A 15,349-nucleotide genomic window follows, 5' to 3' on the forward strand; every position below is an offset into this window, starting at 1 on the left:
AAAAAAAAAAAAAAAGTGATTTTAATGCTCCATGGGAGTCCTCCCTTTTTTGGGCTTAACTTTCTTCCAAATGACTATAATAAAATCCAACTCTGCCAAAACATTTAAGTGGGGCTTCTAAAGAACATTTTTTTCTTTAGACCTTTTAATACATGAAATTCTGTGAGTTAAGTATAAAAGGAATAGGAATTATTTTTCCTTGTTAAAATGGACGCCTATAAGTGTCTCATTCAAATAGCATGTATTCAGGGCATTAACAGATTCCCCTAAATTACACAGCGTCGCAAATTTAATTGATCTAATGACTTGCAAATATCTTCAAAGAATTCTAAGAGGTTCTTTACAAATTTCACAGAAGGACTGAATCATAGCACACAAAAGACAAAGACCTGTTCCCTTAAGAAAAGTAGTAGTTGAGTTTGTTATTCAAAGAGTTTATAACCACAATATTCTAAGTATAACTTCATCCTATATAAAAAAAATCCAAAGTGTAACATCTGTCAAAGCATTTTCAATCCTTTCTTTCTCTTTTACCTCAAAGAACTACTGAAAATTACCCAAAGGCATCTATTCGTAAGTAATATTGCTTGATTTACAAAATTCTTTCTCTAGGAAAAGTTGAAAAGGTCCTTATGTAGATATTCAACCACCACTAGGAAAAACTTGACATATTCCACTCATCATTCCTGTAATTAAGGAATGCATCTGGCTTGCCTAAATGTTAAAATTATGAAACCACACCACACTGTGTAAAATGTGCCTATTACATTTAAAAAGAAAGTAAACCCATATTTATTTACTAGCACTGTTAAAACATTACATAAACACATCCAAAGTGGCAAGTAATTGTAATGCAAGCCCTTGCATGGCAATCCAAATTTATTGAACTACTGATGCTAAGTTATACAAAATTGCACCACTTTAATTAAGGCTTTTAGTTTACATTTGGCCACCTCAAAGTAGTTGTAACATTAGGTTGGTCAATTTAAATACTGTGGCTCCCTGTTGGATAGACACACAATCTTTACATCCAAACGTTAATGCATACAAAACAACAAGGCATTGTTAAATAAAACAGCAATAGTTACTGCAAATTAGGCCTTGTGACCAATTACACATGATTAAAATTACTTCCCACATTCACATCCACAGTACTCGTCCACCATTTAACATCTCAACCAAAACGTTACACGTGTGAAACAATCACTAACAGGCAAAAATACTAAACCTGTATATTTGGTATTGCAAATACACTTATGCATGAGCAAGCAAGGGATTCACAGTGAGAATCTACAGCGGCAGAAGCCTGGAAATGATTTACAAAAATTGTGAAATCATTAAAAAGTTGTTTGAAAATATACACTTCTTGTTGTAGACCCCCACTGTACACACAACTATAAACATTGTTCCCTATGTAAACAAAAAAGGAAACATAATAAGAGATTTGAAAAGTCTGGACATTTCCTTCCCAACAGATATTAAAGGCAACGTCTTTAATCTAAGACATTATACTGAAAGGACTATCATATTTTAAAGACAAGATCACTGTCTCCACAGGTTTTTTTAAAAATTAAAAAAACTATACAGCTGTGTTAATCAAAGCGCTTATTTTGTACAATACAATGATAATGACCTTGAATTTCTTAAAAAAAATTACAATAAGCTACAAGTATCAAAGAAGCGAAGTTATCTGGAGTAGTCTATATAGGAGCTCTTTGGACTTTCTTTTATTATGCTAAAATAGTGGTGCTTTCAGGATTTACATTATTGTACTCTCCAATACAAAGCATGGGACATGTTAAAGTATACAGTACACCATTTTCATACATGTACAACATTGGTGGATGAAGAATGTCTCTTAGCAGTAATACTGGATGTAGCCTCTGGTTTTACCAGCTGCATACTCTAGGACTATTATATAAGTAAAAATCTCTTGTGATACTGGAAAGTGATTAGAATGTGCAAACTGATATAGTAGCTTTCATCCGCCTCTTAAAAGGTACCACCACAGGAAAGTCCATTTAAGATGTTGCTAGGTTTAACAAAGTTGGAATGCTGGCACAGTTGAATTGGGCAACAGTTCTTCAGACCTGGCTCAGAGCTACAATGCATTTAGTATATTAAAGCAGCTGACATGATGACTTTTTGCGAGGCTTCCCAGGCACTGGAGTTTTTCTGTTAATTTGCCGCACTAGGTCATAAAAGATCTCATTAACATTTATTTTTGATAAATGTTTTTGCAGAAGATAAAAGTCTTTTGCAGAAGACTCTAAGAATGCACAGTTGTTCCACTGTCTTGCTAGATTTTGACCTTGTTCCTTTCCTACAACTCTTTCATCTTCCAAGTCACACTTATTACCGACCAGAATCATTGGAACATCATCAGTGTCTTTAACTCGAAGAATCTGTTCTCTCAGATCTTGTAAGTCATTAAATGTGGACTGTGCTGTGATTGAATAAACTAATGCAAAGCCTTGTCCATTCTTCATGTACAAATTCCTCATTGCTGTAAATTGTTCCGTTCCTGCAGTATCCAAGATTTCAAGCATACACTGTTGTGCATCTACTTCAACTTGCTTTCTATAAGAATCTTCTATGGTAGGATCATATTTTTCAACAAAAATCCCTTGAACAAATTGTACAGTCAGAGCAGACTTTCCAACACCTCTTGAGCCAAGAACGACTAGCTTATACTCACGCATGATGCAAATTTGTCAAAACTTAGTACCTCTCACGCTGTCACCGGGTCCCCGCAGCCAGCGTCGCCCCGCGCTTCCTCCGGGTGGCTCTTCCCGGCGCCACGGCTATACTGCCCCTGCCGCTGCCGCCGCTCCGGTTGCTTTACACGCCTGACTCTGGGCGAGGTTTGGCGGTGTCGCCTTGACGTCAGGCGTTCGGCCTCGCTCTCGCTTCCGCCCGCGGGCCAGCCCAGCTATTTTTTGTTGTTGTTGCAGTTATTGTTGTTTAGCTAGCCCAGGCTGGGTTGGAACCTGCCAGCCTTAGTGCATGTGGCCAGCGTTGTAACCACTGTGCCATGGGCCCCGAGCCCTCCTCTCCCTTTTCTGTCTTGGTAAGGCAGAAGCTGGGGGTTCCTGCTGGAGCCCAAAGGATGAAGCAATGCAAAAACAAAGCAGTTACCTCACTCATGGAGTCCAGCTGGCAGACACGCGTGCAAGATTCCTGGGGAGCTTTCACAAGCCAGGCCTGGAAGTGAGGTCCACAGCCATGGCCACAGACCTGCAGTATGTGCTCTAACAGTATTTCCAGGAAAAAAAAGAGAGAAAACAGATATATGAATGGACGGACATCTTATTAACCTGGGGTAATAAGAGTCATTTTTGCAGGGACAGTCGGAGAATGAGAGATTACACATGCCCGACAGGCGAATGACCAGCCTTCTAACTCTTCTCTCCTGCCTCATCTCTCTTCTTGCCAGTCCTCTCTGGCCTTTGTTTCCACTTTAAAATTTCTAAAAATTCTACTTTTCTCAAATCACAGCCTCTGCTCCACTTCATCTAGGAAACACTTGTCACTCCCCCATGGCCTGCAGGAAAATGTCCAAATTCTAGAACTTGAGTGCCCTTCCAGCCCTATTCCTGTCAGGAAACAGCCCTCTTCTCCGTTCACACCACGCGGGTACACTGCACTTGCCAACTGTCCCGTCTCTGGCCCCACCCAGATCTTACTCGTGTTTCAAAAACAAATTCACTTCCCACATTTTGCCCTGAATCTCCACTGACCACCCCAGTGTCCCGTCCTCAGTTGAAGTCCTGTAGCGCATATCATTTCTTCTTATGAGACATCTGTGACACTTCTTCACGGCACTCATTAACTTCTGTCTGTGGGAATCTTCCTCCCACAGCTGTCCCTATGGGCAGGGACTGTGGGGCTGCCTTTCCCTGCAGAGCTCTGGTTTATCTCGGAGGGTCCATTGTGCAGAACAGATGATGAGATAAAAATGTTGATTGAGTAGTAAGGGGCACTTACTCAGCTCTCAGCTTAAAACCCAGCAACACTTTCAAGCTGCATAATTAGCAACAAGGTCATCCTTGAAAACATCTCTGTCAGAGCTCCTTGCAGCTACCTGACAGGGTGGCTGTGAGTATTAAGTGAGATAATGTACTTATGTAATGTAATATAGTAAGTACCTGAAACACAGTGTGCCCGCAACAAATGTCAGCTCCCTCCCCAGCCACCCTGCCTGAAATTAATGACACAGAAAACAGGGCACAGACCTGTTAAGAGACAGACAAAGCTGACACAGGAACTGTACACCCCAAAGCGCCGAGATCTGGTTCTCCTTTGACAGGTATGATGACTCTACAGGATTCTGAAATCAGAGTTATTTCAAGAGCCATTTCCACCCAGAGATTTGCCCTCAGCAGGCTGCTGGCAACTGCCCACCTCTTTATCACTGCAGGAAAGTACGTGTCCAACCTTAAAGAGCCACTGGTCCAGAAAGCTTGATTTGGTAGCCAAGCGGTTAGGGCTCTGGGCAGTTCTAAACCAAATGCAGGAACATGGCTCACGCCTGGACCAGTGGACTCACAACTCCCTCACGTGTGGGCAGATTTTATAACTGATCATTAGCAGAGCCACCCTGGGGGACACCCAATTGAGTCCACACTATTAATAGCATGATGACTATGTGCCCTTTGGGATAAAACAGCTCTGCCCTACTCAGATGAGTGTATCTGTGTGCCTATATGTTCCCAAAGCATCATCGATGACTGAACAAGAATTCATTGCATGATCTTTCCACAGCAGCCTCTGGACACTTTATAATCTGATTTAAAAAGAAAAGAAAAGAAAAAGGCAGCACCTCTGCTTCTCATATGGGCAGCTGAATTTCCTGCCCATCTGCTCTCAGGAGTCACCCACAGGCCAGAGGACTTAAATCAGGGATTGCCCTTCATTTCCTCAGAGGTACCTTGGTGCGTTAATACTTGGCTTGCAGGTAGCTTGTGAGCATTAACTAGAGGAAGCTAATATTCCCAGAGTGTGGTACCCTGCTTACTGCTCCACCTCTGACAGCCATCAGCCCATTATTACAAGTCAAACTGGAGAGCAGGAGAATAAATTGTAACAATTTATCAAGGCCAGGTAGCAACCAAGTCTGGACAGTCACAAGCAAAAATGAACATGTGTGTGTCTGTTCCCAGGGCCTCTCTTGGGGCTCAATAGTTCCTCTGAGATTACTCACGTGTGCCTGGCTGGCTGGCCACTTTATTTGCAAACTTCCTCAGTTTCCAAGAGCTGTGATCTTATTTAGAGCAGCTCATTTGCATGTCTCCTGCCTATTGTACGCACATCTTGCAGGGGAGCGCCCTGAGGCATAAGTGCAATGACATTTCCAAGGTTACAGAGCCCACTGGTGGTAGAGATGGGAGGCAGGACTGTTGGATCCAAAGCCCCCCTTCCCGCCGTGTCCTCCCCTCCTCTTTCCAAAGTAGTGACCCACGGGGCCTTCACAGTGGGAGCTAGAGTGTGGAGAAAAGTGGTGAGAGGAGAGTGAACCTGCCTCTCATCCAGTGACTCCAAATCTCCTTACAATGGGGGCAGAGAGTTCCCAGAGGGACTCGGAAGCCATGTGACCTGCCCCATCACCATGACAACCAGCTCTTGTCCTCTGTGTACCTTGCCTCAGGTCATCTCCATGCTGCCACCTTCTCCTGTAGATAAGAAAAGTAACCCCTGTCTTACTGACAAAAAACTGAAGCTTGCAAAGGTGCGGTCATCACCCCGGCGTGCAGCCTGGGTGACATGCTGTTCCTCTCTGGAACATCAGTGCCAGATCGCAGACATATGGCTGGGCCCAGCTGGTTCTCATTCTCTCCTGACGCCAGGCCTGCCTTGTAGTTTCATTTAATTGAATATTTTGATTGATTTCTGTAGCCAGAAGCCTGTAGGTAGTGAATGCCCTTTTCTATCAGTTCAAGAAAGAAAATGTACCTGCCTTGGTAGTATTTGCTTCACTGAGCTGCTGACTTATTTTAGGAACTAAATCTTCCCTGTTACTATATTTTTCACTCTGAAGCTTGTGTAACTCGAAGACTGACATTAACATCTTTCCTCTAGGGCAGGAGCGTCCTCTCCTGTGATGGCGTAGCGCCGCCTAGTGACCGCCCTCTAAAAAGCAGCCCAATTAAATAACCCTGGTAATCTCGGCAAGACGTTTTGGACTCTCGAGTTCTACGCGCATTCTTCTCTTCTCACGTAACAGAGCTCGCCTTGCCGTATTATCCTCATTTTACTTTTTAATATAAATAAGTGAAGACATAGGGCTCCATCAAGAAAGCTGAGTAAGTTTTCCACTCGCCAAGTCTGTTTCAGACTTCCCAGCTTCGGTGGCTGTCATTTATAAAAGATGAGCTCAGGAGAGAGGCGGCTAATGAAACCCCCGTAGGTGCCCAAAGCACACGTGTGGAAAAAGAAAACCTTCCTGTGGGATCTGATGCAATCGTCTTGTCTTTATTTAGCCTTTCATACCAGCGTCTTTGAACTTTGAGTGCAAGATTATCCTCGCAGCAATTCTAAGGAGTACAAATTCCAGTGCTGCTATTACCAGTGGGTTACCCCAGAAATTCACATTGGAAAGAGAGGGAAGGTCCTTCCCTTGTGGTCCCTGGGAGTAGAGATGCGGCTGTTCACATTGGCCCCCTGCCTCACCAGGGCAAGAATCGGGACTTTTCTTCCTGTTACTATTCAATAGCTCTGGCCTTGAAGCTCCCAATTCTTTGCAGATACCTAGAGCAGGCTTGCTTGACCTTGGCTCCATTGGGTCAGATAAGTCTTTGTTGTTGGGGAAGCAGTCTGCTGTGAGCATCCCTGCCCTCTACCCGTTACATGCCAGGAGTACCCCACCCCCTTTTTAACAATCAAAATATCTGTAAATATTGCCAAATGTTCCCTGTGGGCACAATATCACCCCCTGGTTAAGAACCACTTACATAGACAGCAAATGTACAGGGATATAAGAATAACAACAATAATTACTATTACTACTATAATTTAAAAGGTACAAATTGCCCCCAGCAGACTCAGGGTTAAAGCACTGACCTCCTAAGAGGCACAAATTGTGTGCTGGGACTTTTGTGGCCTTATCTTATTTAATCTTCGCAACCGAAAACTAGTCTGGGTTGACTCTCTAAAAAAGCATTCACCTTACAGACAAAGAAACTGAATTCAGAGATGTTAAGTAACTTGGCTCAGGGCACCCAGATGGCAGTAGCAGAACTCCCATTTGAAATCAGGCTTTCCTGACCCCCCAAACCTGAGCCTGTCACCATCTCCAGATCCTGAGACCACAGGTCACAGCAAGTAGTTCTGGAAAAACTGTCATTCTCAACAATTCGGCTAGAGCCTTCTACTACTGTTCAAGTGACCTGTAGACTTAGATTTAAGAACATAAAGACTGTGGTTATTATCTGTAAGGAAATCGATCCACAGTGTGAGTGCTGGGGAGCTTTCACTGGAGGGTGATGGAGAAGGTCTGAGTTCAGACCCTGTGGCCAATAATTGACTATATGGCCTTGATTTGGAGTCAATTATGTAAACTTTTGAAGGATCTGTTTATTCATCTGAAGATAAAAATGTTTGTCAGAGCAAAGGTTCTCAGCCCCGGCTGCACATTCAAATCACCTGGGTAGCTTTGAGGAAGGAATGTCTAGGCCCTGTCCCCAAACCAGACTCCGGGGCCCAGGCAATGGCATTTTTTAAAACCTTCAGGGAAGTCTAGTGTACGGCCAGAATTGAGATCCATGAGGCTGGACACACGAGTCCTGTGTTTGTAGTGTAGATCCCTGCTCCCCTCAACTGAGAGGCCATCTTTTCTCCCGTCCCTGGCCCACTGGGATCTACCCTGGGGGTTGACTAGTTTCTCTGTCTCATATGCCTTGAAGCATTTCCTGGAACTACATCACTGTCTCTACTGCCCCCCAGCCCCTGAACTAACCATTTCCAGCTTCTCATTCTATCACCATTTTACCACATTCTCCTGTGGCACACGGAGATTGAAAACTCCTACCAAAAGGTGCCAAAGTGGAGGAAATGACAGAAGACAGCTGCATCCACTGAAAGACAATCTTCTTCCTGGCCTCATTGAATGCTTGCCCTGTCTGATTTAATAAGGTTAGCTCTAATCCGTGGGTTTTCAAGAGGTGAGAGAATCTCCTCTTTCCGAACATGACTCACGGACTCCTATTTCAGCTCCCAAGAGAAAATGAGACCATCTCACTGAGCAGATGCAGGAGAGAAGTTTTGGAGACACAAATGCAGCTCTCAGTCCCACAAGCCCCTTGTTTTTGACCCTTCCTGTGCCTGCCACCACCCTATCTCTGTGAGCAACACTCCCACAACAGGAGTGCCCCACCGTGCACACGAAGGCACAACTGATAATAAAAGCCACTCCCATCTGTCCACTCCTCTCCAGAAGCCGCTGTGTCAAGTGTTAGAACACATAGTTTCATCTATTCTTCACGAGTCTGTTCATGAGAGGACATTATTGTAATCAGGGTCTGCATCATATCATTCCCATTTTACAGACAAGGAAACTGAGTTGTCTGTAGTCGCTGTTCCCCTTCCTCAGCTCTGGGCCCAACAGTTCCACCAATTATCTGAACAGCATCTGTTGCCCTCACTAGTCCTCAGGCTCTGCAAGGGCAGGGCCCACATCTGGCTTGTCTCACAGCTGGACCCCAAAACTGGCAGGAGAAGAGCCAGAATTGAGACCCCGGTCATCTGGCCCTGGGGCTTGTGCCCTCAGCCTCTGCTCTCATGGAGGAGAGTCCGTAAAGTGGAGAAGTGGGCTCCTGCCAGGTGGGCAGCCCCTCAGGGTGTGGGTCGGGAGGTGCCAGAAGAAAGTTTAAGGAGAAAGAGCAGTTGACGGTGTCAGGCGCTGCATCCACACAGAGGCCGCTGAGTGGCTCCCAAGGGCCCTTTCAGCGGAGCCCTGGGGCCAGGAGGCAGGGAAGATGGAATGAGTGGGCAGTAAGGGACAGGGAAGATGCCTGGGGACAACTCATGCATCTTGAGTTGAGGGAGGAATTATATTTTATTGTATTTTATTGTATTTTTTGCCATGTTTTCTATGAGAGAGAATAGAGCTTGAGCATGGTCAGTGCTGAGGGGTCGGACCCAGTTGAACATGAGGTGCTGAAAGTCCAAGGGATAAAGAGCACGACTCAGGGCTCCTGAGAGGGCAGAGAGGCTGCCTTCGGGGACAGGTAGAGCTCCTTTCCCGTAATTGGAGGGAACGTCAGAGAGTGGACCTAACCAGGCAGGCTGGGGTGGGCAGTCTACCAGGGAGGCAAGGCCGAGCTGCGCTGACCCTGCACACGGCATCATGTGGTTCCCTCACACCCTCACAACCCCACCTCCGGGGAGAGGAACGGGAGCCTCAGAAGGGAGGTCACTTCCAGAGGCTGGGAGGGGGACAAAGTGGGGTTAGCTGATAGGCACGAGCATGTCTATCCGTTAGATAGAAGGAGGATATTCTAGTTTGATAGCACAGTAGGGTGACTATAGTTATCAATCATTTATTGTATATTTCAACATAGGTAGAAAAGACTTGAAATTTTCCCCACACAAAAAAAATGATAAATGTCTGAGGTGACAGGTATCCTAATTACTCTGGTTTGACCATTACACATTGTATATGTGCACCAAAATATCACATGTACCCCATAAACATGTACAATTAGAATGTTGCAATGGAACAATACATAGTATGAATCAAGTGAATGTTAGGTAATTTCCTTGCAGCCAGCCCGAGTCAGGTCCCCCAGCTCTGACCATCACCTGCACAGCCCGTCCCTCTCCGTACCTCAGTGAAAGTGTCTCTCACAGGCAGCTTCAAGGCAAGGTCGGCCAGCCTCCCAAGCCCAGGATCTTTCCCCTGCCCTGCCCCGGCCCCTGTATTCTGACCTGGAAGTAAGCAGCCCTCGCCTGGGTGAACTAGTCTTTAGTGGCCCAGAAGCTCATGACAAAATACAAAGCTCACCCAGCAGATGTTGGCCAAGCCAGTGTTAATTCTGCCAGTCAATTGTTAAAGTGATTAGAGTCCAGGTGCATTTTCTCCATCCTTCTCTTCGGTCTTCCCGCCGCCAGCCTCCTCCCTCCTAGAACAAAGCATACACCAGTAGTGCCAGTTCCTCGGCTAATTGGCCCAATGACAGCCCTACATGGATGTTAGGTGTGGAATAGGACCAAAATCCAGGAGCTGGACTTTGTTACAATGACTTGAATAAGTGGGGTGGGTTCCACTGGCCCAAGCAGGACAGGGGCGTATTCACCATCTGCCTCAAGGCTCACTCATGTGGGTGGCAGTGGGGCTGTGTGCCAGGTCATTGTGGAGGGCACCACAGCCCCCTCCTGCAGGGGCCAGCAAACTGGAGAACAGGATCAGCTGGGACCAGAGTGTCTGACCCCAGGATCCTAGGTTCTGAGCTCTCTCTTGTGTCCTTGGCTTCCTGCTGCCTCCTCACCCATCCCAGGGCCATGGAAAGAGCCCAGACGCCAGCCAGGCAGCCAGGGTTCCTGGCTACAACAAGCCATGCCTTCAGGAGAAGCCAGCACCACATGTTCTCACTAGTAAGTGGGAGCTAAACAACGGGTACACACGGCAGGAAGAGATGTGAAGGACATCGGAAAGTAAGAAGCAGGGAGGGAGGGATGGGAGTGAGGGATGAAAAACTTACCTATTGGCTGGGCAGTGCCTGTGACCCAAAGGAGTAGAGTGCGGGCCCCATATACCAGAGGTGGTAGGTTCAAACACAGCCCCAGCCAAAAACTGCAAAAAAAAAAAAAAAAACTTACCCATTGGGTACAATGAACACTAGACTGTAAGTTTTTATCCCTTTGATGAACAATCCGCTCCATGTTTGTTTCTGGCACTTCACAACTTCCCAGCACTTCTAAGTTCAATATTGTGTTTAATCCCTCAAATCGCTCTGAAATAGACAGGCCACAATTATCACCTTCATTTTACAAGTAGTGAAAGGGCTTGAGCTAGAGCTTGATGAAGGGGGAAAGAAGGAGGAAGGCCTCTAAAATGAGGGCAGAGACGCAGACGTCTTCACTGAAGCCTCTGTAGGATGTCTGCCTTTCTTATCTTCCCTCTCGCCCTTTATCTTCCTGTCCTTTTCCTACAGTTCCTACTGAGACTGAGAGGAGAGGTTCCCTCTGACCATGTGGCCCACCTCCTGCTGCCAGGGGATCGTGGGCATCAGTGCTGGGGGCAGAGGGTGGGGGGTGGGGTGCCTCACCAATCGAGGGAATGGAAGGAAGGAAACTCAAGCTCTAGTTGCTCTTCTGCCCTAACTGAGTGCAAGGGCACGTGCACATAACTTAAGTATATGTGACCTCCTTGTTACATATACTAGCTGAATTGGGTCTTTCCGAAATGCTTATGTTGGAATCCTAACCCCAAGTACTTCACTCAGAACATGACCTTATTTGGAGATAGAGTCTTTACAGAGGTAATCCAGTTAAAGTAAGGTCATTAGGGGAACCCTTAACCCATATGCCAGCTGCCCTTGTAAGAAGTTTGGGCAGGTGGCTCACGCCTATAATCCTAGCACTCTGAGAGACTGAAGTGGGTGGACTGCTTGAGCTCAGGAGTTCAAGACCAGCCTGAGCAAGAATATGACCTCATCTCTAATAAAAATAGAATGATTAGCCAGGTGTGGTGGAGGGCACCTGTAGTCCCAGCTACTTGGGAGGTTGAGACAAGAAGATTGCTTGAACGCAGGAGTACGAGGTTGCTGTAAGCTATGCTGTGCACTCTACCTAGGGTAGCAGACGGAGTCTCAGTCACATTAAAAAAAAGAGAGAGAGGGGGAAGTCTGGATACAGAGCAATCCATAGAGCGAAAATAATGTGAAGAGACGTGTGGAGGAGATGGTGATCTATAAGTCAAAGAGAGAAGACGGGAGCAGGTTCTTCTCTCCCTGCCCACAGGAGCCAACCCTGCCCACATCGCCCAGCCTCCAGAACTGGGAGGCAATACACTTCAGCTGCATAAGCCACTCGTATTTGGTACTTTGTTACAGCAGCCCTAGCAAACTAATACACTCTTCAAAGCACCTCTGAGATGAAAAATAAGACAGTTCTAGAAGGCTCTAGCCAAGACAACATGATACATCAAGCTTAGATGTTTCAGGCAGAGGGAACCATGTGAGATGAGAAATGAAGTAGCCTGCAGGTTAGCTTAAGAGGGAGGAGAAGTCTGTATGCAGAAAAATATATAATTGACTGCAGAATTTGGAATTTGGTCTTTACCCTGAGTACAAGAAGGCCTTTAAGGTTCCTGGATCAGAGGAGGGAAGAAATCCATGATTGGGCAGTAAATCTCAGAGCTATTGTGGGGAAGTGGGGCAAGGAGAAACCAGAGAAGCCACAGAACACTAAAGGGTGGCACCAAATGCCAACCAACTTGGGTGGAGAAGCAGTGGGATTGGAGGTAAGGCAGAGCGATGAGAAGAGAGCTCCCAAACCCTTCCCTGCTCACTCCTTTCTCTTAATTTGCTAAATGAGTATTATCATAGCTGTCATTCATTCAATCTTTATTGAGTATCCCCTATGCTCTGGACACTATTCTGGGTGCTGGGAACACAGCAGGGAGTAAGACAGATAAAAGTCTCTACCCTCCAAGAGCTGATCTAGAGACAGATGAAGAATAATAAACATACTAGCACCTTATCTAGTACAGGAGAAGGCTAAGTAGTACTGGGTAGAAACAGCGAAGAAGGAGGATGGGGCAGGTTTAAGGCCTGACAATTAAGTTTGTGAACTCATCTTAGAAAAAGTGCTACATACCTCATTGCTGAATATCACTAAAGTCACATTCAAAGCGCTCCCCGTGGAAAGCTGTGCACTAACACCACAGCCTAGTCCACCCTGCAAAGCATTTTGGAACTCTTTACCGAAAATGACCATCAGGGTTGTTATTGTATCAAAATGTCTTCCTTTCAACATTTCCTTTATCTTCAGGTAAAGAAAAAATTCACTGGAGGCCAGATCAGGTGAGTAGGGAGGGTGTTCCACTACAGTTATTTGTTCACTGGCTAAAAACTCCCTCACAGACAGGGCTGTGTGAGCTGGTGCATTGTTGTGATGCAAAGCCATGAATTGTTGGCCAAGATTTTCAGCTAAGATTTTTCTGTTTCTCAATCTATGTTTACTGGATCTGCTATGCTTCTCCCTGTCAGCCAACAATCTTGACACACAATCTGATGAATTGTTGCAATGTTTTTGTCAGTCCTTCTTGTTACTGGAGACCCTGACCTCTCTTCATCAGTGACTCTTTCTCTCCCCTCAGAGAAACATATAATCTATTTGTACACTGCCATTTTCATCATGGCATTATTCCCACAAACTTAGACTAACATGTCCATGATTTCTCTTCCATTCTTGCCAAGTTTAACAAGAAATTTACAAATGTTTGTTCATTGCTCTAATTCAAGTTCTGACACTCTCAGCAGGGCACACAAAAACGCCACAATAATGAACACCACTCAGCCAGACACTGTCCACAGGAACACAGCTGTGAGACGCTGATATTCCAAGGTTATGAAACCTTACTGAGCTGTTTGTGTAGTGCTGCCAAGGTCAGCACAGGAAGCTAATTATCAGACCTCCTAAACAGAGTTCAGGGAGACACTTGGGGGTGCAGATGATTGGAGAGCATGGTCTTCACTCTCTCCTTCATGCAGAAACAAATCGGGCTGTGGTGACAACTCATTCTTTCAGTCAATGGTCCAATAAGCAGAAGAGGATGAGGCATAGCCACCCCAAGCATTAAAAAAGAACAGGAGCAGAGCTTTGCTTATTCACTCTGTCTCAGTTAGCCTTGCGGTGAATACTCAATAAATACATGTTGAAGCAATTAATTCATTCATAGCCAATAACTTAATTTAGGAGAACAAAGACACCCTGGTAACTTCTTACTTCCCTAGAAGTACCTAAGAAACAATTTATCACACAAACAAGTTCAGAGGATTTATTACAACACAAACATACCACTGATAATAGAACCAGAACATAATTTCATCTCGGCATTTTCCCTTCCAGCTCTTGTCTAATGCACAGCGTGTCACTGAGTGTGTTATAATCACAAATGTGATGTTGAGGTCCAGTTGTTTCCATTTATGATCACGCTGTAAGCATTTTTCTTTGGTACTCATAGTTTGTATAATGATCGTTGATGATGGATACATGGGGTCACTTATCACAGACTGCCACCTACAGCAATATTATCTTCATTATCCATGAATTCCAAGAGTCAGAGCTCCAGTTGGGCTCCATAGCTCAGTGGTTAGAGCACTGGTCTTGTAAACCAGGGGTCGCGAGTTCGATCCTCGCTGGGGCCTCCAGCTAATTTAAAACGGCTTTTTTTAAATTGCAGCATTTAAATACAAAATAGAAATCCCAAACTAGAAAAAGTGATACTGTAACAGTTACTTCAGGCAGGGTGGAAACCTAGGCCTACCCAAGTGCCGATAATGAGCATCCTAGAAGTAACCCGGAAGAGAAAATCCTGGAACCCAACAAAAAGCTGGAAAAACGGAGCGGGGGTAGGGCGGGGAGACGGATTTTGCTCGGCAGCTCCAGTATTCCCGAGACCTGCGGTCCTGAGCATCAAAAATCGGGGCTTAAGGCTGCACTGGCTTGTAAAGGGACACAGGGACCTGCCCCGGCGTTACAGAAGCAGAGACGCGGGTCGCAGAGCTGCCCCGGGAGGCGAGTGGGCGGGGCCGGCCGAGGCGGCGCGGCGCCTGCAGTTACGCCGCGCGGCCGGTGGGCGGCGCTGTGGCACCGCTCCCGCGGCCTCTCCCGGAAGCCGATGGGGGCGCTACCCTGCGCTTTCCCGGCCGAGAGCTTGGCCAGCGCGGCCAGCGTGGCCTGGACGCCGGCCGGCTCTGTGGCTGACACGTGGCAGCCCGGGCCTCAGAGCCCAGCCCAGCTCCAAGATCCTGCCCCTTTCCGAAGGGACTACCTAAAATAAACAGCCCCAGGCTGCTTGAAAAGCCGGTGTTTGCGGATTCTCGCCTCTCCTTTTTTTCCCCTGAATTCCAGAATGCCGCGTGACTACACAGTCACCAGAGCGGAGTGCCAGGAGGCTTTTCTGAACACATTAATTTCACCAGCTCAAGATTTCTTTTCCCAGATCTCAGAGCCAGAGGGTGATAAAGGACTATGTGTAAGGTACCCACAAGCCACGTGTGGCCACTGGGTGCTTGAAATATAGCTAAGTCTGAACCGAGATACGCTGAAAGTAAAAATATACCTCGGACTTAGAAAACTTGGAACCAAAACAAAAAACGTGAACTATCTCATTCTTAATATTTTA

General features: G+C 46.0%; 1 protein-coding gene and 1 non-coding gene across 2 annotated transcripts; one reads left to right on the forward strand and one right to left on the reverse strand.

Annotated features, from left to right (window-relative positions):
• Window positions 1-799: 799 nt before the first annotated feature.
• LOC100941765 (ras-related protein Rap-1b-like protein) lies at window positions 800-2,918 on the reverse strand. The gene has a single exon (XM_012805914.2). It carries the CDS (start codon window positions 2,700-2,702, stop codon window positions 2,121-2,123), a length of 582 nt encoding a protein of 193 aa, XP_012661368.1. The 5' UTR covers window positions 2,703-2,918; the 3' UTR covers window positions 800-2,120.
• Window positions 2,919-14,296: 11,378 nt separating this feature from the next.
• On the forward strand, window positions 14,297-14,369 carry TRNAT-UGU. Its single transcript has one exon. It is a non-coding gene; the product is annotated as a tRNA-Thr (tRNA).
• Window positions 14,370-15,349: the final 980 nt, after the last annotated feature.

The sequence above is a fragment of the Otolemur garnettii genome, unplaced genomic scaffold, assembly GCF_000181295.1.
Source record: "Otolemur garnettii isolate 467f Iridium unplaced genomic scaffold, OtoGar3 scaffold00045, whole genome shotgun sequence".
NCBI classification, from domain to species: domain Eukaryota; kingdom Metazoa; phylum Chordata; class Mammalia; order Primates; family Galagidae; genus Otolemur; species Otolemur garnettii.

Coding starts and splice junctions, on each gene's coding strand:
- LOC100941765 (XM_012805914.2), bottom strand. CDS start 2,702: ATGCGTGAGTATAAGCTAGTCGTTCTTGGCTCAAGAGGTGTTGGAAAG.